Raw genomic sequence first — 26652 nt, forward strand, 5'->3', positions numbered from 1 at the left:
ATGAAAATAATAAAAACAAACTTCTTTGGTAAAATATTTGTTTGAGAAGTTGTGGATAACATTTGTATTGTGTTTATAGTGGGTATTGCAAAATGTTGTTCAACGGGAGTCTCCGGACATGCATGTGATGTTTTTGGAGCAAGTAAGTATCTTTATAATTGGGGTTCGTAATTTTTGGTTTAAAAGATTAGGTTGGAAAGACATTTATTATTTATGTATTTTTCAGATGCTCGGGTTTGAAAGATTGCTCTGCGACAAGGCAAGAAGTGGTTGTATTTTCCCCTGAGGAAACCCTAGTCGGGTGAAACAAGGAACCTTGTCAGGATCAACATTTTTTGACATAAGAGCAAGCAATGATCAATTGAGGGGATGGATTCATGACATGAAAAAGAAGAGAATAAGAATCATATATACAGATAGTGAGCATTTGAACCTTTTTATGGGTTGAGTGTTTTTATGGGGTATGTATGTGGTGTGAATGTTGATATTTATTGTTATTATTGGGGTGTTAGAGATTGGCATGTCTGGGGGGTAAAATATTTGAAAAGTTGAAAAATTGTTTGAAAGAATTAAAAAGTTCGATTTATTCCTGATGTGTTTGTGATACATGTTATAATGATGTATGATATTTGATATATATATAATGTGTATCTGGTATGTGGGGATAAGTGCAATATAATAAATAAAATTGTTTACATTTGTAAAACAAAAACATTTTGAGTGTATGTATTAACAAAAGTGAATAGATACATTGTTTCTTTTTAAATTAGTTGGGAATAAGACATGTTATTTACTAGTTAATGATTCCCATAGTGGTGTATAGTGTCAGTGTGGGGGGATCAGGTAGATGCTCTCTTTCAGGCTGATACAGTAAGGAGCAGTAGGAAGAGCTGCGTTAGTGCCGGGCGCACCCGCGGTTGCCGCACGCACAGTCCAGCTCACCTACCGCTCGATACTGTATTTAAATAGCTTGCAAATGCAAGCTGCGTCTAAGAAGCGTCCGTGAAGCGTTAGGCCCGCGCAACCCATTTTACTGTATAGAGTGCTATACAGTATCCTGGGTGCGCGGGCCTAACGCTTCACGGACACGCTGGTATCTGTCATTTCAAATGTCATTTCAAATGACACATAAAATATGCGCATGTATATTTTTAAAATAGAATAAATACATGCTTTTAATGCATTGTGTGTATTGGCACATAAGCATACATACATGTATATATTCTGAGGTAAAGATACACAAATTTTATAATATGTGATACACATGGGTTATAAAATATTATGTTAAACTAAGCATGACCATATATGTTGCGTATATACCGCCACGCACATTTGTTGGAAAGTATCCTCCCTGTCTTTTATTAGAAATATTTTATTTATTTGATGATACTCCTGAAAAAGGGGGAGATATAACATCAGCCATCTTTATGGTTTCTTTTGTTTTAGAACTGTTGTGTTCGTGCATATTCTCGCCCTCCCTCCACCCTCTCTACCTTTGTGGCGACTCCCTTCAGTTCAAATGGACAGATGCAGCTGTGGCTTCTCCCCGCCTCTTGGTCCCGGTATGCCCGGGCTGGCTTGACGCTACGGATCCGCCATGTTCCTGATGACATAAGGGCGCGTGCGCTCTCCAGACTTTGTACCAGCAAGGGCGCGAACCTCGGGGGCGTCCCCCTGTAGTGACAACATCCATTTTCAATTTAAAAGGTCTTTGTTTGCTAACTACAAGCGAGTTAGCAAGGAACTCCATCGGGACTTGCTTCGGCAGTCCACGCTACTTGCAACTACGTTCCGAGTCAGCAAGGGGAAATCTTTCCCCACTGCTTGGCCTTTTCAAACTTACCAGGAGTACTCGCTCCTCGGGGGCTCCGCTCTCTCTATTCTTGATTTCAGATTGTTGGATGGGACCCGGTACTCGCTCCTCAAGGGCCTATGTTCCTGAAAGACTCTGAAGACTCCTATTGCCTGGAGGCGATTGCAGGCATGAACACAGTGAGTCCTATTACAGACAGGAACCAGTACTCACTCTACGAGGGCCCCTGTTCCTAATCGCTAAGGCTCCCTTCAGTCTAAGACGTTATCGCAGGTACAGAGATCGTGAGTTACCATTGCAGATTGCAGATAAGAACCGGTTCTCACACCACGAGGGCCTACGTTCCTAAATCTCTTCTAGCCTCTCTTCTATTCCAGAAGCCATCCCATACACAGTTACTGTGAGTTCTATTTCAGACTGACTATAGTAACCAGTACTCGCCTGCGGCTCCTGTTCCTGAATACTGAAGACTCTCTGTTGCATATAGAAGACACTACAGATATCTACAATTGTGAGTGTATCATCTACCACTGGTTATGCTCAGCATACCCTGTCTACTCACTCCCTATAGTCTCTCCTTACAGCTCAGCAGCGCAGAGATCATAGTTCCAGTATCAGAGGGACTTCAGCCCTGCCGGGCATATCAACTCACTACTGCCACCTCTGGTGATTCTACTTCCAGTCTAATAAAGAACTATCTGTGTTTGTCTCAATACTCCAGCCTAGCCGGTGGTCCCTCTCAAGATCTACACTTAAGGGCGCTGTCATCTGCCATCGGCCCAGGGATTCACTATTACACTAAGTGTTAATCCTTACACTAATAGAGCAGTATTATCATCTGCCACTCTGTGGGAGCCAACCCACATCAGACCATTACTCCTCTCTCTGCGGAAGCTGATCCATATCACATAGCTATCTCCCTGTGGGGATCATACAGGTTGCTGGCTCATCTTTCTACAGGAACAAAGCATAACAGTTGCTACTCCTTCCCTCTGGAGGAGTGGAGCACTAACAGATCGCTACTCCTTAGCAAGATCCGTTAACAGAGTTCTAACTCCCCCCCTGGCAGGGTGATCGCTAACAGATTGCTAACTCCTCCTTCAACGGGAGTATCCAGCAGCCAGATTCATAACAGATTGCTAACTCCTCCTTCTACGGGAGTATCCAGCAGCCAGATTCATAACAGATTGCTAACTCCTCCTCTCTGGAGGAGCAGATCTATAACAAGAACATGATAGTTAATTACAATGTATAATGTGGTTTGTAGGTGTTTTATGAAATATATTTTTCAGGCATTTAAAGTTAGTCTGTATTTTAAAAAATGACTATATCTTTGTGTATATTACAAAATGGGATATGGTTGTAACATTTAAAATATGTTAGATGTGAAAAGTTTAAATACAGTGAGACATTAAACATTTAATATTTTTAAATATTAAAAAGTCAAGAGATTGGCGTGAGCCAGAGACAGAATTAAGAACACCAAATGGTTAAAAACGATAAAACTTGACCAAAATATATAGTGCTCAATATTAAACATAGCCGTGAGGAATAAAACAAGGAATAGCCGAAAGTCCTTCAGAAATCTTTTATTAATTGGGCAATTAATAAAAGATTAATTGGGCAATTAATAAAAGATTTCTGAAGGACTTTCGGCTATTCCTTGTTTTATTCCTCATGGCTTTGTTAGACTGTCTTCCTCTTTGTTTTTTGGGTCCAATATTAAACATAGCTATGCAAATAAATTAACCAGATAAGACTTATCTGGCTAAATTACAAGGGATATTCAGCAGAGTGGCTATGCAGCTTAATATCCCTGATTAAATCGATAGTTATCCAGCTAACTTTAGACCTGCTATTGAGCAGGTCTAACTTATCCAGTTAACATAGGGGGTCATTTTCCAAAGCGATCGCATGCGATCACTAAATGGGGGCGGTGTCGGGGAGACGACAAGACCGGAACAGGAGGAGTCGGGGTAGCACCGGGGCAGGCGCTGCGAAGACATCGCGGACAGCGAAAAGATAAGAACCCTTTTCGCTGCCAATTTCATACCCAATAGCACCACCTTTTATGATGGCGCTTTGCCCCCCCTACCCCCTGTACCGCGCGATTCAAAGAACCCGGCGGTATTAGAGAATCCAGGCCATAGTTGGATAACTTTGAATATTGCTACTTATCTGGATGTGTTAACTAGTTAAGTTGCCCCTCCTCGAAATCCCCATTTCCCATCCATCACTTGGCCAAGTACTTACCCAGATAAGTGGCAGCCACTAAACACGGTAAGATATTCAGCCACTGCCACTGAGCTAGATAAGCCCTTACTTATCTGGCTAAGTAGTGCTGAATATTGACCTCATTATTAAATGTAACCAACATGATTGGTATTGCCTCAGCAACGCAATGTCTGGGTGTACACCAATGCTGCTGGTGACAATGAGGTAGATTTAAAACCTGGCTGGCAAGCTATAGTAGCCCAGGAAGATTTGGCAGACAGAAGGAAAAAAAAACCCACATGCATCTTTTTTGTAAACTGTTTTATAGCAACCTAGATGAACATATTTATAGATATTGTACGCTTATATTATGCAAAATTAGTTTAGCTTGTTCAACATCAGTAATACCATAAAACCAAAGAGGAATCCATTTCCTATAGCAAAGCAGATTTCAATGAGGCATTTACAAAACATACTTTACTAATATTTAATGGCAAGTCTGACAGCGAAGCTTAAGGTAAAGCAATTATGGTAGCAGAAATTTAAAAATGGTTGCATGATACGTACCGCTGCGAATGTGCCATTCCAGATTCTAGTAGATACATTTACAAAGTACTCCCCCTTCAAGTTCAAGTCTTTCAGCCAGCATTTAATTGTATTACATGTTGCAGTTTCACAGTTCTTTAACAGAAATGCAAAAGAAAAGTTCATTAGCAAGAACTAACTTTAACTGTCAAACATTATTTTTAGTATTTCATCTTGACTGCACAGAAGTGAAGGGACAGCAAATGTAGTCAATGGTATCGTAAAAGGAAGTAAATTGGGCAGTCCTAATCTGCCACCAAATTCTGTTTCTATGATTCTTAAAATTCCTCCTAGCATCAAATCAATACTTTATCCAGATGACAATACAAAAGTTGTACAAAGTGATAGCATTTGTACTAATTTTATCACGGTCTGCAATCTTGGCTGTGTAAGACGATATAGTATTTCCTTTGAAAACTGTGGTGGCTGCTAGAAGGCTGTCTCATCCTTGTTTTAGATATCTTGGTCTGATAATGTTTGTGGATATGCACAACAGACCAAAGCTCAGCCTTGATTCACTGCAGAGTCAGTGTTTCCTGATATTGGGGGAGGATGGGAACAAGTACTGATCTCACAGTCCACATACATGTTGCAAACTTTTTGACTAATTTATGAAAGTTTAAAGGGGCACAGTGGAAAAAAAATCAAAATGAAATTTCTAGTATGCATATGCAAGGATGCTCTGCGACCTTCAATTAATTTTTTTTTCAATTAAGTGGTTACAAATTGTCTATGCATATATTCAGTTCTTGCATGCTAAAACCCCCAAATCAAAGTGCATTGGAAACCTGCTGTAATATAGTGGCAGGCTCTTCCCTTTCCCCTCTCTCCTTGACTCTCCTTCCTTCCTTTCTCTGTCTGCCCTCACATGAACCATGGTGGGAAAGAGATCCTGTCAGGGCTTATGGATTTGGTGAGGGACAGGCTGGGAGTTTGAGGCAGGACCCTACGCAAGGCCTCTTAAGCATTGGCACCAGTGGCGTAGCCAGAATTGATTTTTTGGGTGGGCACAAGGTTAACATAGGTGGGCACAAGGCATGCAGGTCTACTAGTTGTTTTCTTACTGATAAATAATGCCATATATACTGCACCCTAGAATGGCTTTCTAAGTAGTTTGCAACAGCCATTATGTGTCATGTATGAAACTTTAAAATAATTTACTTCAATTATTTCAAGTATAGAAAACAATCAAATCCAATCATATAATAAAACAAAAATTAATGTATTCTTTCATGAACCATCTTTGCAGAAACCCAGAAATCTTCATAAATACAATAAAATATAATTAATCATCAGAACAGGTGCAGCGCAGAGCTAGGGCAATTCACATTACAAGTAACATGAAAAAAAAAATTCAAATTCTGGTGTAATATCAGCAAAAAATAACCCTCCACTGCTATTTTGTGAAGTAACAAACTCTTGCAAAGAAAGAGGCATCTGGAACCTTGCCAAACAATCACAGCACTGACTCTCAGGATTCAAACAGCAACCTTATGAAAAAGCAGCAATGCAAATACTACACCAGGCCCTAGAACATTAATACATCACCTACGGGAATAACAGAACAGGCTGGACTACTACTACAGAGAAACTATATGCTAGAAATACTCATTTCTGTCACAAACAGGCAAAACTGAGACCGACCCTTACCTAATATAGAAATAAGAGACTATAAATTAGAAACAGAAACATGTAGATAAAGCCAAAATAGAAAGCCTGAGAAACTAAAATGTCTGAACAGCGGAATACTTAAGAAAGAGCAAAATTCAAAAATATAAGAATGCACATTCCCAAAGATGACATATTTAAATTGCTAACATCTCTCTCTCTCTCTCTATATATATATATATATTTTTTTTTTTACCTTTGTTGTCTGATCTTTGTATTTTTCTAATCAGTTGGTCCTGGTCTCTCTTTCCCATTTTTTCCCTTGTCGCTCATTTCCTAATTCCTCTTCAGTGTCTTTTCTACTACTGTCTTCTTCCCTTCCACACACACACACATATATACATAAATGCTTTCTCTCACAGACTCCCTCACACACTCAGGCTCTCACTCTCATACGCTCTCCCCCCCCCCCCCCCAAGCTCACATTCTCTGCAGACACACATACAAGCTCTCACTTTCTCACCCCTCCCCAGGCTTATATTCTTATGCACACACAGACGCACATCCAGGCACCCATTCTCATCCACACACACACAAACCCATTCTCCCATTCTCACCCACACATACACACATTTAAGGTCCCATTCTCACCCACACATACACACTTTCAAGCACCCATTCTTACCCACATATTCAAGCTTCCATTCTCACCCACACACACAAACCCAGGCTCCCATTCTCACCCATATATATACACATTCAAGCTTCCATCCTCACCCACATATTCAAGCTTCCATTCTCACCCACATATTCAAGCTTCCATTCTCACCCACACACACAAACCCAGGCTCCCATTCTCACCCATATATACACACATTCAAGCTTCCAACCTCACCCACATATTCAAGCTTCCATCCTCACCCACACACATTCAAGACTCCATTCTCACTCCCATACACACCCAGGGTCCGATTTTCACCCACACACACACAATAAGGCTCCCATTCTCATCCTCACATACACATTCAAGCCTGTGTACAGTTTCCGCTTCCTCCCCCCAGAGCAGGAAGATCAGCTGGCCTCTCCTGCTGCCACTAGCCTCCTGCTATCTTCGGGCGTATGGCCGACCGATCTTCCTGTTTGGGGGGGGGGGCGGGGAGGAGAGCGGAAGCGCCGCGCACAGTTTCCTTCCTCCCCCCAGAGCAGGAAGATCAGCTGGCCTCTCCTGCTATCTTCAAGCCATACGGCCGACCGATCTTCCTGCTCTGGGGGGAGGAAGCGGAAACTGTGCGCCGCGCTTCCGCTCTTCTCCCCCCCCCCCAACAGGAAGATCGGTCGGCTGTACGCAGGAGGCCAGTGGCAGCAGGAGAGGCCAGCTGATCTTCCTGCTCTGGGGGGAGGAAGCGGAAACTGTGCGCGGCGCTTCCGCTCTCCTCCCCGCCCCCCAAACAGGAAGATCGGTCGGCCATATGGTTGTAGGACCGCTTCCCCACGTGTGCCGTGATGGCGTGCCAAGCATGGGTTCTCCTCTTCACTGTCGCGGGGATGGGATCCCGCGACAGCCTTGCAGTTCTGGTGTCAGTTGGGTGGGCCTGGGTCTAAATTGGGTGGGCAGCTGCCCACCCAGGCCCACCCGTGGCTACGCCACTGATTGGCACAACCCTTGGCCATCTTAATGATGTGGACTGGCATTGTAGCGTGTTCAACTTCCGACCCACCCACCCATGAAAAGGCACGCAGGCTTTACTGTATGCATCACAAACAACTGCATAATAACCTAATGTAAGTAAAATTTGTATCTATATTGTATCATTTGTCACAGGTAAGATGGGGTATTTATTTTTATTTATTTGATTATATTCCACTTTTTGCCATTTCAAAGCAGATTATGTTCAGATACTGAAGGTATTTCCCTATCCCCAGAGGGTTAACAAACAAAGGGGGTCATTTTCAAATGCTTATCGTGTGCAATAAGCTGGGGCACAGTCGGGGTGGAGTCGGGGCGGCGAGGAGGCAGACTTGGCGGTGTCTTCGCTGGTGGCGATAAGGTAAGTTACGTTATCGTCGCCAGTAGCGTGCCCAATAGCACTACCTTTCACGGTGGCGCTATTGGGTGTGAAAACAACGAGAAAACACCATAGTGTGCGAAGGCTTCCGGCTTTCACAGGACCGCCCCCCCCCCCCCCCCTTTGCCCCCAACGCCCCCCGTTTTCGCTGGATTCACCATTCTGCGATAGAATGGTGAATCCAGGCCTAAGAGGGAGATTCATCAAGCCATGTTCGGGCTATAACGCATGTTAAAGAGTGTATATTGAGTGACAAATGTTTACAAATTCATGCAAAGAAGCTCACACATAGGTAATTTGGTAAATAAAATACCACAGCTGACTTAGAAATTTGTTTGCAACATTATTATACCTACACCTTTCCTAAAAACATTAATCTATCATGGGAGCATTGAGACCCTAATGCGGAGCCTGATACTCCTGCGGTAGAGCTCAGTTGTAAAAAAAAACCCAAAAAACCCAAATATCTTTCACTTAACTGCATCCAAAAGTGTTTGGGGGTCTATCGTGACCCCCCTCCCCACCCTAGAGTTGCCAAATGAGGCAACCTCTTAAAAAAAAGTAAAAAAAACTAGATTTCTGTGATGCTGACCCCTCCTTCCATCCCAACCCCTTCCACATTGAAGAAATAATAGCCTTTCTATTAAATATTTGTCAAGATTTAGCCCCTGTACCCTTCCCTCCCCAACCTCCAAGATTGAAAACACCCCATTGTTGATATATTAGTCCCTCCCCCCCCCCCCCGGACTTCTTATTCCAAAAGAGCATTCTTGGATCGATAGCAGACCCTCTCCCACACCCCCTAGGTCACCTCCCCCTCAAAACATGTGTTAGTGGAAGCTGGAAGGGACCAGGGCACCCCTTAGCCCCATGCCTGGTTGGCACCATTTTCTAAAATGATACTGACCAGGTCTTGCCCCGTCACATGATGGGGGCAAGGTCCAGGCACCCATTGTTTCTAATATTCAAACTCGTTTGAAATATTCATATTTTCTTTCTCCATGCTAAATTTGGTGAATTTCTGTCCCTTTTTGGAGTTATTTGTGCCTACTGACAGACAGGCAAACATTGAACCTGTTTATATAATTCTTTCAACACTACTATGTATATTGAAAAACATAAAACTCCTACAGATATCCTTACCAGTTCTTTTGTAGATCTAAAATTTTCATCCTTGAAAGATACAGAATATGGTTTTTCTCCTATTTTTAGTGGGTTTATTTTTGCATCACAAGTGACACCATTGACCTAAAATGTATTTAAGCATATTATATAAATTAGATATCAAACATCACACAATCCAATCCAAAGCTCATAAACATAAGAGTTATTAAAAAAAAAATAATGAAACAATTTCTGTCATAGACATTAGGTCACCTATAGTAAGGATTCTTCCCATGGACAGAAAGAAGGGGAAATTAAACACATCTGCTCTATCCTGCAGTCTCCATCCCCAGAAACATCTCTGCTCAGTCTTGGCAAAGTTATGTGGAAAGATGACACATGCATGTAAGTTTACCCACGTACCAAGTGGGCAATTTTGTCAAAGGCTATTTCTGTGGTTAAAATAATGTTTTACCCACAGAAGTCCCCTTGACAAGTTTCCTCACTATGGTTATATGGAATGAGAAGCTGAAGGAATGAGAGAGGCAGCCACAGTAATTGCAAGATATGCAAGGAAATACATTTCTATACATGTCTATTCATTTTTATATTTGTCTATATGCAGTAGAGATGTGAATCGTGTGCCAGATCGTCTTAACGATCAGATTCGGCTGGGGGAGGGGGGGAATCTGATCGTTAAGATATGTGAATTGGAATCGTTTCCGATTCCAATTCACATCGCTAGGGAGGCCCGCGCCGCTAAAAAAAAAAACCCCACCCGACCGTTTAAATCGACCCCCCCCCCAAAACCTTTTAAAATTACCTGGTGGTCCAGGGGGGCCTCGGGGAGAGATCCAGGGGGGCCTCGGGGAGAGATTTCGCGGCATCAGTTGTTCTAAAAAAAAAAAAAAAAAATGGCGCCGATGCCCCTTTGCCCTTACCATGTGACAAGGTATCCGTTCCATTGGCCGGCCCCTGTCACATGGTAGGAGCACTGGATGGCCAGCGCCATCTTTAAAGATGGCGCCGGCCACTTTACTTATCAGCCCCTGGCCGGCGCCATCTTTAAAGATGGCGCCGGCCATCCAGTGCTCCTACCATGTGACAGGGGCCGGCCAATGGCACGGATACCCTGTCACATGGTAAGGGCAAAGGGGCATCAGCGCCATTTTTTTTTTTTTTTTAGAACAACGCCGCGAAATCTCTCCCCGAGGCCCCCATGGATCTCTCCTCTCCCCGAGGCCCCCCCTGGATCTCTCCCTGAGGCCCCCCTGGACCACCAGGTAATTTTAAAAGGTTTTGGGGGGGTCGGGAGGGGGAGGTCAATTTAAAGGGTTGGGTGTTTTGTTTTTTTTTTTAGCGGCGTGGGCCTTCCTAGCGATGTGAATTGGATCGGGAGGGTTGGGGGTCGATTTAAAGGGTCGGGTGGGTTTTTTTTTTTATCGGGCCAGCGGTGCCATTTTAATTAGTGGCAGCCAAAATGGCGCCGATGGCCCGAGAGCGGGAGATCGCGCCGGGACCCCCCCCCCCCCCACTGGACCACCAGGTAACATTTTGGGGGGGTTCGGGAGGGTGGGAGAGGGTAAGGAATTGGTTTTAAAGGGTCGGGGTGGGTTTAGGGGTTGTTTTGGTGTGCCGGTTTTCCCGCCCTCCCCCAAATAATTCCCGTGCCCTATTTAACGATACAATACAAATGCCCCTGACGATAAATCGGGGGCATTTGTATTGTATCGTGCACTCTAACGATTTTGGACGACTTTAAAATTATCTGATGATAATTTTAATCGTTCAAAAACGATTCACATCCCTAATATGCAGTGCCCCCAGTTTCCTGCAGCAAAATTTTCAAAACTCTATGGCGAGAATTGTCAAATTCTGTGGCTGATTTTTCAAAATTCGGTGTCAATTGTGTTAAATGTGCACAATCTTTCATATATTCTCAATTTAAGTAAAAAATAAAGTAGTTTTCTGACATTTCCTTGACCAGTTAATATATTTGTTCTTTATTACAGGAAAAGCGATCTTTAGTGATTGGGGCTGGGGAGGAAGGAGGGGAAGGGATCTAGAATGGGAAAAGAAGAGATCACAGAGAAGGGCAATGAAGAAGGAATCTTAGGCAGAAGGGGCAGAGAGATGAGAGATAGAGCAAGACGGAGAGAGAAGGAATGATTCAGAGAGGATAAGGAAAGGGAATGAGGAGAGGAGTGAAATGGGATCAGAAGAGGGGGGAGGAGGGAGGATCAGAGATAGGGAGGTGGGAAGAAGGTGAGTATTGAAAATTGGGTGGAAGAGAAGGAGGGAAGATTAGGAGAGGGAAGACTAGGGATAGAGATGGAGGTGGAGGAGAAGGAGAGAAAATTGAGATGGGGTGGTGAATTAAGGAAGCCATGGTGCCCCATTCACACCTACCTCCCCTCTTTCCCTTCCAAAGCCTTTTTTATCCCCTCCCTCTTTCACTTACCTTCCTCACTATCCCCTTACTCTTTTTCTCCCCCCACCAGATTTTCAGTCACCCTAGTTCCCTTGCCCTCACATCCCTCACTCTCCAGTCATCCTGTTTCATTCCTTCCCTGCCCATAAACCCCTCACGCACTGTGATTCTAATCCTCTTTGCTCCACAGAAACCTCTCACACACCCTGGGTCCCTCCCCTCCTCTACACCCCTCAGTAACCCTGGTTAAATACCTCCCTCCTACGAACCCTCACTTACCTTGGTTCACTCCCTCTTCCCATCCCACGATCCTCCCATGAACCCCGGTGCACCCCCTTTCCCCACCCCTGCAATTCCAGGTTCACACCCTTCCTGCCTGTACCTCCTGAACCCCTCCCTGACCCTCCTGACATGAAACAAGAAGAGGAGGAGGAGGATGGTAGCCTTGCAGTGCCTCAGATGTGTCCTTCCCTCCTATCAGGGCTCGTGCATTGAAACTTTGAACCACTTAGTTCAAAGCTCGCCATTCAGGAGCCAGTAGAGGAGTTGGAGGATGCGCCTGAGGCACTGCAAAGCTACCACTCAGGAGAGGGTGCATGAAGGGTTGGAGATGGGATGGGGGCAAAAGATTGTATCACCCCAGTGCCACCAATGTTTCCATTCCCTCCTCCCTGGAAAAAGGGGGCAATGCACCGTCCCACTGCTTCTCTTCAAAGATAGTCCCCAATCTCCTATGAAAATTTGGCCAAGACTGACCAATTCCGTGGCAAGGACTGAATTTTGCAGCCCTTATCTCAGCCATGGAATGATAGGAGATCGGGGGTCCTGTCTATATGTTATCTTTGTATACCCCAAGAGATCATTATAACTTAGACAGCTTTTTTATGACAAAATTCGAAGACAGTTTTTACAATTGTGGAAGCTTAAAAACACCAAATTGAATAAGCCTTTATGGATGATGTGTGCCTTGGGAGAGAAAATGACTTTAAATGACCTATAAATTACAGTGCACACCCAAGGATTTTTCAAAGCAGTTTAGCCTATTCGTTGTGTATATTCACTGCATTTTACCTGGTCTGTATCCACTCCAGTCAGATACATTAGTTGATTAGATCCTTTTGTAAACTCTGGAAAGTGGATGGTCACAAAGGCCATGTGTATTGGAATATTTCCTGTTGTAATCTATAAAGCAAATATTTGGTTAAAGCATAAACTGTGGATATCCACAAATTATTAAACAGCTGCAATAAAGTACAGTGAATTTTATTAAAAATAGAAAATTCAGTTACTCATGTACCTGCATAAAATTGTTAGTATATTTTCTGATCACTTAGGGCCAGATTTTAAAACTTATGCGCAGGCATAGATTTGTTCGCGCAACCCGTCGCAAACAAATCTACACCCAGTTTTATAACATGCGTGCGCTGCTGCGCACATGTTATAAAATCCGGGTCGGCATGCGCAAGGGGGTGCACACGTGCATCTTGCGCGCGCCGACCCTGAGGGGAGCCCCGATGGCTTTCCCCGTTCCCTCCAAGGCCGCTCCAAAGTCAGAGCGGCCTTGGAGGGAACTTTTTCTCCAGCCCCTCCCACCTTCCCCTCCCTTCCCCTATCTAACCCACCCTCCAGCCCTAACTAAATCACCCCCCTACCTTTGTTGAAAAGGTTACGCCTGCCTGAGGCAGGTGTAACTTGCGCGCGCCAGCGTGCCATGCCCCGGCACAGGCCACTGCACCAGAGCACTTGACCCCGCCCCTGGACCGCCGCCATGCCCCGGCCATGCCCCTGGACCGCCCCTTTTTGCAAGCCCCGGGCCATACGCGCATCCTGAGGCTTGTGCGTGCAGGGGCAAATTTTCTTGGGTTATGCTCGTAGCCTTTGAAAATCTGCCCCTTACTGTAATAGCAGTGTTATATATCTTGTATAAAAAGTACAATCAGTGACGCAGCACTATGCAAGGTATGGAACATTAGATGAGGACTACAAAATCAAGGCACATAATTTGACAATATAACCACGCTGTAAAATGTATAAAAGTAAAACAACAACAAGGAATTGTGTGAAAATGTCAGAAAGTCTGGTTTCATTTTTTAATACAGAAATTTTTATATGGTTATGACAGCTTTAAGAATCATTGTTGATATCAATGTGCTCTGACCTCACTATGATCTCAACTCTTTTTCATCTTAGGAGAGAGTTGACTTGTGTGACATGTTGCTGTATTTCATGGGGTCCTATAGGCACTAACCTAAGGCAAGGCAACGCAATGACACTACAATGTGTTCTGAGCAACCTGAGATTATACCTGAATTGAACCATTTTATTTCTCTATAGGAAATAAAAAGAAGAAGAGATTCTATATATCGGGGGCATAAAGGTACAAGAGAAGTGCGAGTCTGGGATCATCGCCTACCTTACTAGGGGTGTGCATTCGGATTGACCGCATTAGTAAAACGCAACTCATATTTTTTTTTTACTTAAAAAATTGATTCGACATAAACGATCGGATTTCCCACATATCGAACATAGATATGTTCGATATGTGGGAAATCGCGATTGTTGAGCCAAAATAAAAATATAAACCCCCTCACCCTCCTTAATCCCCCCCCCCCCCGACTTACCACAACTCCCTGGTGATGGAGCGAGGAGTGAGGACGCCATTTCTGCAATCCTTGGCGAGAAGCATGTGACATCGGCGGCACGTCGAGTGACGCCGGCGTCACGTGATTCCCGGCTCGTTCGCGCCGGACGGCTCGTTCGGCCCAAAAAGAACTTTTGGCCAGCTTGGGGGGTCAGGAGGCCCCCCCAAGCTGGCCAAAAGTTCTTTTTGGGCCGAACGAGCCGTCCGGCGCGAACTTGCCGGGAATCACGTGACGTCGCGTCTGAGTGACGCGGCGCCACGTGATTCCCGGCTCGTTCACGCCGGACGGCTCGTTCGGCCCAAAAAGAACTTTTGGCCAGCTTGGGGGGGTCAGGAGGCCCCCCCAAGCTGGCCAAAAGTTCTTTTTGGGCCGAACGAGCCGTCCGGCGCGAACTTGCCGGGAATCACGTGACGTCGCGTCTGAGTGACGCGGCGCCACGTGATTCCCGGCTCGTTCACGCCGGACGGCTCGTTCGGCCCAAAAAGAACTTTTGGCCAGCTTGGGGGGGTCAGGAGGCCCCCCCAAGCTGGCCAAAAGTTCTTTTTGGGCCGAACGAGCCGTCCGGCGCGAACGAGCCGGGAATCACGTGACGCCGCGTCACTCGACGTGCCACCGACGTCACATGCTTCTCGCCAAGGATTGCAGAAATGACGTCCTCACTCCTCGCTCGATCACCAGGGAGTTGTGGTAAGTCTGGGGGGGGGATTAAGGAGGGTGAGGGGGTTTAATTTTTTTTTTGCACATATGTACATATACCCAACTCATTGGATTTTTTTTATGTCCATATTGGCCGCAAGTGGGACCCCCTTTCGGACATAAAAAATATGAACATAAAATTTTGCTCTGCACATCCCTATACCTTACTATCTGTAGCAGTAATCTGAATACAATTAGATGAATGGTTCAAAGAGATTCAGGGGAGTAGACACTAGGGATGTGCATTCGTTTACAACAAAATAGGAAATAGAGATATTTCCTATTTTGTCGCGTTTTGGGGGGCGACAAAACAATAAGAAAACCTACGAAATTTCATGTCGTTTCCTTATCATTTTTTGGGGCGGGAGAAAGGGCACATAAAAAACCCAAAACCCAAACCCACCCCAACCCTTCAAATGTAATTAATTGCAACCCCCACCCTCCCAAATCCCCAAGACTTGCCTGACCCCCTCCAAGACTTACCAAAAGTCCCTGGTGGTCCAGCGGGGTCCTGGAAGTGATCTCCCTTTCTTGGGCCATCAGCTGCCACTAATCAAAATGGCACCGATGGCCCTTTGCCCTTACTGTGTGACAGGGGCTATCTGTGCCATTGGTTGGCACTTGTCACATGGTAGGAACAATGGCTGACAGCGCCATCTTAAAAAATGGTGCGGGCCATGTGACAGAGGCCGGCCAATGGTTCCGATAGCCCTGTCACACAGTAAGGGCAAAGGGCCATCGGTGCCATTTTGATTACTGGCAGCCGATGGCCCGAGAGCAGGAGATCGCTTCTGGGACCTCTGCTGGACCACCAGGGAGTTTTTGGGGGGTCGGGAGGGTGAGGGGTGAAATTAATTAAATTTGAAGGGTTGGGGTGGGTTTCGGGCTTCGTTTTGGGGGCAGCCAAAATAAAACCAGCCTGAACCGTGGGAAAACAAAATTTCTTGCGGCGGGCCGATAACGAAGGCCGCACCAAAAGGTTCAGCCGAATCACATCTCTAGTAGACACTGTGAGAAAGGGGTGCAGGGGCATGGTTGAGGTAGATAGACAACACAGGCATGATTATTTTAGGGAACCGGTTTCACTGTAGGAAATTAGGCCAAAAGCAGACCTGTAAATTTTTATTCCAACATTAGGAATTTAATGGTATTCAGGTTTCCTTAAATAGTTGTCCTTGGTAACTGAGAAATAATCCATTGTGTTTATTCATAATTTATGCAGCACTTAAAAATTCTATAGGTTGATATTTAAATGGATTTCAATTTCCTGGCCTTCTAACCAGGAAATATGGCAGAAAAAGACCATATGGCCCATCCAGTCTGCCAATCTGTCCAATAAATTTAGCATTATAATTCTCATCAATTCCTGTATTTATCTCATGCTTTCTTGAATTCAGATACTGTTTTTCTCTTCACCACTTCCACTGAGAGGCTGTTCCATACATCCACCAACCTCTCTGTAAAGAAATATTTCCTAAGATTACTCCAAAGTCTACACCATTTCAACATCATCTCTTGACCCCTCCTTGTTCTAAAACCTCCTTTTCACTGAAAAAGGCTCACCTTCTGTGCATGGAAACCTTTGAGATATTTGAATGTCTCTATCATATCTCCCCTAACTCGCCTTTCCTGTAGGGCATACATGTTTAGATCTTTAAATCTATTCCCATAAGCTTTAGAACGAAGACCACTGACCATTTTAGTAGCTACCCTCTGGACCAACTCTATCCTGTTTATATCCTTTTGAAGTTGTGGTCTCCAGAATTGTACACAGTATTCCAAATTAGGTCTCACCAGGGACCTATATGGAGCAATTTCACCACCCTTTTTCTGCTGACCATGTTGTGAAAAGAGTCTGATGGTGAACCCTTGGGCCGGCTAACTGGAGCGTGGGCTCCAGAAGATGGTAAGGAAGCCGGGAGGCGGAACAGAGCCGGAGCGGATGACGTGGTCTTCGCCCTGGAAACCTGAGCCCTCCCCAGGAGGAGCCCATAGGGGTCCGGGTCGCTGGGACTTAGGAGATCCAGTGGTCGGGGCTGGCTGAAGACAAGGAGAGTCGAGGTGCGGTCCGGTGGTCGAGGCTGGCTGAAGACAAGGAGAGTCTAGATGCGGTCCGGTGGTCGAGGCTGGCTGAAGACAAGGCAAGGAGCAGCTGGAACCGGAGCAAGGCAGGAACAGGCAGGAACCGGAGCACGGCAGGAACAGGCAGGAACCGGAGCACAGCAGGAACAGGCAGGAACAGCAACTTAGTAGTCACTGGGAGCGACCTCGTTGCAAGGCAAGGCAGGAGAGGCAGACTCCGGTTTAAATAGTCTGCCGGCGTCTGACGTCAGAAGGAGGGCGGTTCAGCACTTCCGGGTGCTGGACCTACAAGTAGCGTGTCTTTGTGCGCATTCCCTAGCAGGGGGAGGAGTTGGCTTCGGGCCTCGGCGGCGTCTCCACGAGGGAGACGCCACTGCCATGCGGCCAGGCAGGCCTCTCTCTTCGCGGCTCGCGGCGTGGCCTGAGGGACTGGAAAAGAGGTAAGGACCCGGTCATTAGCCTGGCGACCGGGACCGCAACAGTACCCCCTCCTTTACGCCCCCTCTTCAAAGGGCCAGGCTTGTCAGGGTGGTCCAAGTGGAACTGTCACAGGAGGGACTTGTCCAAGATGTTGCAGGCAGGTTCCCAGGTATTGTCTTCGTCCCCACATCCCTCCCAGGCTAGCAAGTACTCACAACATCTGTTGACGAAACGAGTATCCAGAACTTCTCATACCTGAAAGGTGGGGTCCTCGGCCGTGGGTGCTGGATTAGAATCCGGTGGTTTTTGATGGAACCTGGAGAGGAATACCGGCTTCTAAAGGGAGAGGTGAAAGACATTATGAATGCGTAATGTGGTAGGCAAACGCAAGCGATAGGATACCAGACCTACTCTTTCTGCCACTCGAAAGGGACCGCAAAACTTAGGTGCCAACTTCTTTGAGGGCTGTCTTAGATGGATATTCTTGGTACTGAGCCATACTCGGTCCCCCAGTAAGAAGGTGGGTGTTGGTTTTTGGTGCCGATCTGTGTATTGCTTAGAGGTGAGTGTGGTCCTTTGGAGTCGCCATTGGGTGGAAATCCAGAGTTTACCCAATTGTTGGGCGGTTAACTGGGCTGCAGGCGAGGTGACCAGCACTGGTATTGGCAGGGGTGGTTTGAGTTGTTTTCCATATACAATTTGAAAGGGTGATTTCCCCGTTGCTGCATGTACTTGATTATTGTAGGCGAACTCTGCCCAGGGTAGCAGGTCCACCCAATTATCTTGTTTGTGATTGGTAAAAGTTCGTAAGAACAATTTTAGAGAACGATTCATTCGTTCTGTTTGCCCATTGCTTTGCGGGTGGAAGGCGGTGGAGACGTTTAGTTGTATTTTGAATGTTTTACATAGGGCTCTCCAGTACCTGGCTGTAAATTGTGGACCCCTGTCTGAGACAATGACTTGAGGCAGGCCATGGATGTGAAATATGTGGTGAGTGAATAGCGAAGCCAGCTCGGTTGTGGAGGGTAGTTTGGCCAGTGGCACGAAGTGGGCCTTTTTAGAGAAACGGTCCACAGTGACCCATACCACAGTCTTGCCTTGAGAAGGTGGTAGATCTACCACAAAATCTGTGGCGATGTGGGTCCAGGGTTCCGAAGGCACGGGCAGAGGTTGTAGCAACCCCCTCTGAGGACCAATTAGAGGTTTTTGCAGGGCGCAGGTGGGACAGGAGTTAACGTAGAGCGAGACGTTCCGCCGAAGGCCAGGCCACCAATAAAAGCAGTTTATGAGGTCTAGTGTTCTCTGCCTCCCCGCATGCCCTCCGGACAAGGAGTCATGACCCCAAGTCAAAACTCTTTTTCGGAGTCTTTTTGGTACAGTGGTCTTTGTCGTTGAGTTGAGTGTGGTGAGTGCTAGCTGGACACGTGCAGGATCCAGAATGTGTTGCAGTCCCTCTTCCTCCTCAGGTTGGGTGGTGCGGGACAAGGCATCTGCTCGAGCGTTCTTCTCTGTGGGTCGATACTTGAGGATGAAGTCAAAGCGGCTGAAGAAAAGGGACCATCTGGCTTGACGAGGATTCAATACGGTAGCTATACCTGTCCTTAACTCAATAATATCTATCATCAAATAAGGACATAAATGTATTTTTTCTCAAGCATATTCTATTACTAATTATAATTATTAAAACAGCTAACCCACTTTCTTAAAACATCATCAATCTTATTATCAAGATATTATCATTTAGTTTAAGCATTATTCCATCAAAAACATGATTAATAAGAAAAATATATGAACTGATTAAAGTTTTTAATTTTATTCACTTTTTAAACAATTTTTTAACAATTTTTTAACATCGTGTGGATACCCCAAAACTCCCAAACTATTCATAAATGCCCATTACACATACCCATAAAATACATATTACCCATTCATTCACACCATGCATACATTACTTAAAATTACCCATTATATTGCACATTACCCATAAACATATTTAACAAAAGAATACAGTACAAGAGTATTAAATGAATAAGCCTTCAAACAGTATTTCTATGCAACTCCAGCATTAATATCTCTTTTTAACACATTTCTTTGACTCCTCAACAGTTGTTAACACTCCCACTGGGTTCAATGAATGCTGCGTGTTCAGTCCCCGACAAGGACCTTGTTTCGCAATTAAGCTTCTTCAGGGGTTAATCTTAACACAATTCATTCTTTCAATCCCTTCTCAAAAGGGAGCTTAATTCTCCATTGTACTGAAACATCCACTAACTCATCGGTACCCACACACCGATCTGTAATAATTACTGAAAGTACTAAAAAATATGTAGTTCTACAATGGTCCTGAACAGGAACTCTCACAACTTTTCAGATTCTCTCCTTATAACGGGTTGAGCGGACCTCACACAATCTCCTCCCCAGTACTCAACATTTTCTGATTTCAAGCTCTCCTTGTATCGATGTAACCAAACATCTCTTCATGATCTTTTCAGCCGTTGTGCGGCGGCGACCTGAGCTTGTGCTATACTGTGATAACATGAAGAGATGTTTGGTTACATCGATACGAGGAGAGCTTGAAATCAGAAAATGTTGAGTACTGGGGAGGAGATTGTGTGAGGTCCGCTCAACACGTTATAAGGAGAGAATCTGAAAAGTTGTGAGAGTTCCTGGGCCCAGCGAAGTACCCACTCATGTAATCTGCGTGGGACGACGGTCTTTCCGGCGGGTACCGTGGTGGTCACCACGAGAGCTACACAAGCTGGGTCAATGATGTGTCTTGGGACGTCTGGGATGTCTTTTGGTTCAAAGGACCTGGAAAGCGCGTCTGCGCGGAGGTTTTTCGAGGCCGGTCGGAAGCGCAGTTCAAAATTGAATCATTCGAAGAACAGTACCCATTGGGCTTGCCTCAGATTCAGGAGTTGTGCCTCTTTTAAGTGTTCAAGATTTGTATGATTAGTGAAAATGGTAAATTTGTGCTGCGCCCCTTCCAATCAGGGGCGCCACACTTGGAGGGCCAACTTGATGGTTAGGAGTTCCTGATCTCCAACTGTATAGTGCTGTTCTGTAGGCAAGAATTTGTGCGAGTAAAATGAGCATGGTATCAATGTACCCTTGGGAGAAAATTGACTTAGTACCGCTCCAACAATGGTGGATGCGTCAACTTCCACGATGAAGAGACGTTTTGAGTCTGGATGTCGCAAGCAAGGGCCGGAACAGAAGGCCTCTTTCAGTGTGTAAAAGGCGGCTTGTGCTTTGGGAGTCCAAACACGGGTGTTAGCCCCCTTCTTTGTCATGGTGGTGAGAGGAGCGGCTAGGGCACTGGAACAGAAGGATGCTGGTTCAGGACTGGAACGAGACTGGAACAGATGATGAGACATGGAGGCAAACTAGTACACACACGGTGTTGACCCGATTGCCAAGGCAAGTAAGTGCAGGCAGCACGTCCTTTAATACTGCATTCAATTAGGGTGTGCCGCGGAGCTAGGACCCACCCCTGGCCCTATACAGGACCTTGCGTTCCACATGCGTGCACCTAGGGGCAGGGCCGTTGCCACAGAGAACGCCGAGCCCCGCCATGAGGCCTGGTGTGCTGAGGAAGGCCAACGCCGCCGCGGGATGCGGAGGCCTGGAGGAGCTTGTGGCTGCTGCTGCTGGAGAGGCCGACCCGGAACCTGCAGAGGAGTTGGAGAGGTGAGCAGGCCCATGCGCGGGCCAAGCGTGGACGGGGCATGCAACACTAAGTTTGACTGGGCATGAAAAATTAACTATCTTCTGTTCCTGTCCTTATATTTTAATCATCCATTTAAAATATAATTGCAGCTATAGGAGCCCAGGAAAAAAAAATTCCTATTTTCTCTATTATATCTGTACAATGGGTCAACAAAATGTTTTAGTTCCCACTGCTGTCAATCTGATGTTTCCAACAAAGGCTAATTTTAGTATATACAAAATAAGCGCCTTATTGTACTAACCTTTAGTGTAAAGTTGAATGCAGGACCAATATCATCTAAATTATGAACCGGAGAAGGAACAAGACTAGAAGAATACACCTCATAGAAATTTAGGTTGGTAGTCCTGGTAGAAATTCAATATGATAAAAACATCACAAAACCATAGTTAATAGATAATAATCTTCATTTAAGTTTGGTTGAATATCAAAATATAATACTGAAACATTGTAATGAACACAGCTTATCATTATAACACAGCTTGGTATATTAAGACCAAAGCACCTAAAGTTATATTGCAATATTTGAGTAAAACACAGTCTTGGGTATCTTAGAGAGTAATTTTCAAAGCTCTGTTTTCTGTATGCAAATGGCTATACTAAAATAGTCCTGGGCTGAGTGCATCTAAACATACACAAGTAATGTGGTATGTGCATACTTTTATGTGAAATGAGCAAAAGCATTTCAGGGGGTAGGGTAGAGGAAGAGACAGCTCATATGTGCATACATCATGAGATTTGAGATGTAGGCACATAAGTTATATCCTCTGAACTTTGTGAGTGAATGCGTGAATTACTCAAGTATTTTCAAAGTATCTGTGTGTAATGTTGTATGGCTGTTTGAAAATGATCTTCCTAATGACTTCTTAACATGGAGAATTTCAGTTATGATTATGGTTAAATTAATTTCTATGCCGCCCATATCCAGGGCAGCTCACAACAGACATACACAATAATAAAACATCATTAAAATAAAAAGACATAACACAAACATAACCAAATCAGTAAAATCCTAAATAAAATCCAAGATACAAGATTAATCATTATCAAAAATAAATAAAACATTGCAACATCAGATCACAAGATAAAACAGACCATGCAAGATGGTCAAATGATAGGTAAAAGCATCGTTAGATCATTTATAAAACGAAAATAACCTAAACTGAAAATTATCTAATAATAGGCTTGCTCAAAGAATAACGTTTTTAATTGTTTCTTCAATGTTTTGAGACAAGTCACAGATCTCAACCCTTTTGGTAGGCTGTTCCAAGGATCTGGGCCCACTACTGAAAGTTCCGAATTTCACATAAGTGAACCTGCTTGCATGATGGCAGTTCAAGCAAAACTTTCTGGGATGAGCACAGGGGTCTCGATGGGAATAGGGCTCAATCATAGCTAGAATCCATGAAGTTGCTGGGTGAGCTCTAAATTATGTACTAACCAAGCCGTTTTAAATTTATTTTTAAATGAGTCTTTTAAACGGTCTTCTTACAGTGGGAGATATATAGAGTAACCCCCACCATTCATGACCCCTCTGGCTCACGGTCTCCAGACTTGCTTCTCATCAGGGCCAGCAGTAGAATTATGCAGATAACATGGCAACATGTGCCATGATCAGTCTTTGCAAAAGTCAGGGTCAGCATGTTTACATTACCAGGCATGAAACATTTACAATCAAAGCTCACCACCACTGTAAGTAGCACTGGGGCAGAGTTTCATTTCTCTGTACGCACATGGATGGTAACTTTAAAATGAGCGCACAGGCACCCATACGTTAGAATTTTCAATCATCCGGGCAATTGAGCACATACTTTTTAAAATACTCCAGGCACACAAATGTGTACTCCTAATTTTAAGGGGCTATGCAAGCAAATGTAAATCACATAGCTTCCTTAAGAATTTGTCAGCTTTAACATGTGCAGGTAAGCAGAGTTTAAAACATGCACGCATGAAGGAAATAGCCAGTTTGGCCAATGAGACTACCAGTTTGCCCAGCCTACTTCTATGTCATCCAGACCCCTCAGGTTCTTTAGTCTGCACTCCCTCCTGTTTACCCAGGGGCAAAATGAGTTTTCTTCAGACTTGCACCTCATCAAGAACAGAAGTAAATATGCACGGCTAACCATGCACTGCAGCCGCTGGATTTAAAATCCAGATTTACGCATGTAAATATTGGCCCCTCCCTGAAAGCCACTGACACACCCTGACTCTGCCCCTTTTTCCCACGTGCACAAATAAGCATGTAATTAAGCCATTTTAAAATACGAGTCTCTTGCACTGTGCCCAAATACTCACATATATGAGCCTTTTAATGCAAGCAACTCTAAACATTCATCCCATAGATTGCTCACATTTCTCCTTCTCACAATGCCATTATTCATACTTCAGCATTCATACTTTCTTTGCAATAGATTGCATGACCTAAACAAAGCACCCAAAACTAGGAGAAACAGGCTATGCACACTAGAGATGTGAATCGTGTGCCCGATCGTCTTAACGATCGGGTTCGGCTGGAGGGAGAAAAAAATCTGATCGCTGGAGATGTGAATCGGAATCGGTTCCGATTCACATCGTTAATTTTTTTTTAGTGAGGCCCGACCCTTTAAAATTGACCCCTTACCTTCCCCCACGTAACGATTTTTCACGATAAATCGTGAAAATTTCTATTGTATCGCGCACTGTACCGATTTTTGACAATTTAAAAAATATCGGACGATTTTTTTAAATAGTCAAAAAACTATTCACATCCCTAATGCACACTTCCTCCTTTGTATCCCCAATCCCAACTGACTCAGGGAACAGAAGTCCTGCCCCAGGAATCAAATTCACTACCACTGAGCTATTGAACTGGGCTTTTTAAACACAGAATGTGATTACTTTTATTTCCAGAAGTCAATGAATAACTTTCTACCAGATACATTTCTAAGTCTTAAATCATATGGGCCGGATTTTAAAAGCCGCATGATATAAAATTGAGCGTACATGTGTACACGCCGGGGAGCACACGCACATGTACGCCCACGCGTACTTCTGACAATCTACCCCTATGAGAATAGAACCCAAAATTGAAAACTATTTATTCCATCTTGGGTAGTAAAATAAGAATTCAACAGTGACTGTTGATTCATGATATTTTTATAAAATAACCTCTAAACATGGGAATTGCTTTCTGATTGAGTACCAAAGACAGCAACTGCACAGGGATGCAGTTCTGTCGATGCTTCTGGAACACACATTGGCAGGACGTATGCCTTTTTCTTCATTCAACACTATACCTTGTGAATTGAATCTCAGCATCATATTGGACAGGAATCGTTATGTTGACCAAGTTGTCCAATTCTTGATCCTCTTTACTTTCGCTGTTGAATGAAAATGCTCATTATTATTATTGCATCGTACAAAGTTTGATGATAAATAGAGAAAAAAAAAAAAAGAAAATTGTTTATACTGGCAAAAGTGACCTACCTCAGAGCTTGGAAACTTATAAATGCTGCATTCTGGAGGTGCTTGAGATTAAAATCAAAGCTAATATCAAAAGATACCTAAGCAAATTAAAAAGATGAATTTAGAAAAGCAAGTAACAGCATAAACAGTAAGCAGTAAGTCTCCTATTATAACAAATGTCATTAAGTTTCATGATAAGAGGGAAACCGCTAAAAAAAAACAATGAATGACATCTTCACAAAGAGAAGAGGATACAATAACAATATAAGAGCTCATTACCCTGGTGATTTCTAATAGCTCATTAATGGATAATCAACAATGTAGAAAAAGAGGATCTGATGTAAGTTTAAAGGACTAAATTGTACAAACTATTTACTGGGAATTTACACACAGGAGTAAAAATTCAACCAATCTCATTAGCCAGTTATTATTTGTCTTTTTTCTCCACATACATCCACTCCTTGTACACAGTGGGGTACATTTTAAAAAACAGCGCACGCGCATACTTTTGTTCACGCACTAGGTGCAAACAAAATCCGGGGTCGGCGCGCGCAAGGGGGTGCACATTTGAGCAACTTGCACGCGCCGAGCCCTGCGTGTGCTGCCCGTTCCCTCCGAGGCCGCTCCGAAATCGGAGCGGCCTCGGAGGGAACTTTCCTTCCACCCCCCCGCACTTTCCCCTCCCTAACCCACCCCCCCATCCCTATCTAAACCCCCCTACCTTTATCACACAAGTTACGCCTGCTCGAAGGTGGCCTACTGCCACACCATCACCCGACCCGGGGACTGGTCTGGAGGCCTCGGTCACACCCCCAGAATGCAACCGGGCCGGCACCACGCCCCCTGCAATGCCACAGGAATGCCCCGAACGTTGCGCCGCCCCCCCAACAAGCCCCCTGACATGCCCCCCTAGCAAAGCCCCCGGACTTGCGCGTGTCCCGGGGCTTGCACGTGCCAATGAGCCTATGCAAATTAGGCTCAGCGCGCGCAGGTTTTTTTTTTTAAGGGTTACGTGCTTAACTTAAGCGTGTAACCCTTTTAAAATCCGGCCCAGTAAGCATAATAAAAATAAACTAATCACAAGCTAATAGGGATGTGAGAAGGAAAAAGTTCGTTTCATTTCGTATTTTCATTTTGTGGGGGCCACAATTCATTTCATTAGTTTCATAGGGGGGAAAACCAATTCGTTTATTAGTTTCATTCATTTTCATTTGCTATTAATGTCAGTGGGGGAAGTATTTGCGGCCTATTTTTGGCTGCAGATTGGGGTTTTCTTATCAGTTCTGATGAAACTTCTGGGGAGAAATCATCAGAATGAGAAAAGAGCTCCAAGGTACTTAGACTGAGGCAAAGTGGCATCAATAGCCTAAGGCACTGTAAAGGGGCAAAGGGGTACCAGGAGTGGCAAGAGTGCTTTAACAGAGGTCCAAAGCAGCAGCGAAAGTGTCAAAAACACACCACAGCTTCAAAAGAGAGCACCGATAACAGTTGCATGAACCCTCGAAGGCACACGATAGGCAAAGTGGCAAGACAAGTGGGATCAACATCCTACAGCACAATGAAAGGGGAACATAGCAAGCAGAAGTTGGCCATAGAAGCAAAAACTCATAATAAAAACTTTTTAAAATATATCCAAAGCAAGAAACCTGTGAGGAAGTCGGTTGGACCATTAGATGACCGAGGGGTTAAAGGGGGCTCTTAGGGAAGATAAGGCCATTGCAGAAAAATTAAATGAATTCTTTGCTTCCATGTTTACTAATGAGGATGTTGGGGAGATACCAGTTCCGGAGATGGTTTTCAGGGGTGATGAGTCAGACGAA

At 44.6% G+C, this 26652-nt stretch overlaps 1 protein-coding gene across 1 annotated transcript in view; it reads right to left on the reverse strand.

Moving 5' to 3' along the window:
* ITGA2 (integrin subunit alpha 2) overlaps positions 1 to 26652 on the reverse strand; it is a 302711-nt gene that overhangs the window by 35916 nt on the left and 240143 nt on the right. Inside the window, exons 22-27 of the mRNA XM_029577571.1 lie at positions 24854 to 24930; positions 24664 to 24747; positions 21633 to 21735; positions 12893 to 13003; positions 9430 to 9534; positions 4595 to 4708 (exon numbers count right to left, since the gene is read on the reverse strand). Coding sequence (XP_029433431.1) covers positions 4595 to 4708; positions 9430 to 9534; positions 12893 to 13003; positions 21633 to 21735; positions 24664 to 24747; positions 24854 to 24930 — 594 coding nt within the window. The remainder of the gene's footprint in view (positions 1 to 4594; positions 4709 to 9429; positions 9535 to 12892; positions 13004 to 21632; positions 21736 to 24663; positions 24748 to 24853; positions 24931 to 26652) is intronic.

This window comes from Rhinatrema bivittatum, chromosome 1 (genome assembly GCF_901001135.1).
Source record: "Rhinatrema bivittatum chromosome 1, aRhiBiv1.1, whole genome shotgun sequence".
Classification (NCBI taxonomy): Eukaryota; Metazoa; Chordata; class Amphibia; order Gymnophiona; family Rhinatrematidae; genus Rhinatrema; species Rhinatrema bivittatum.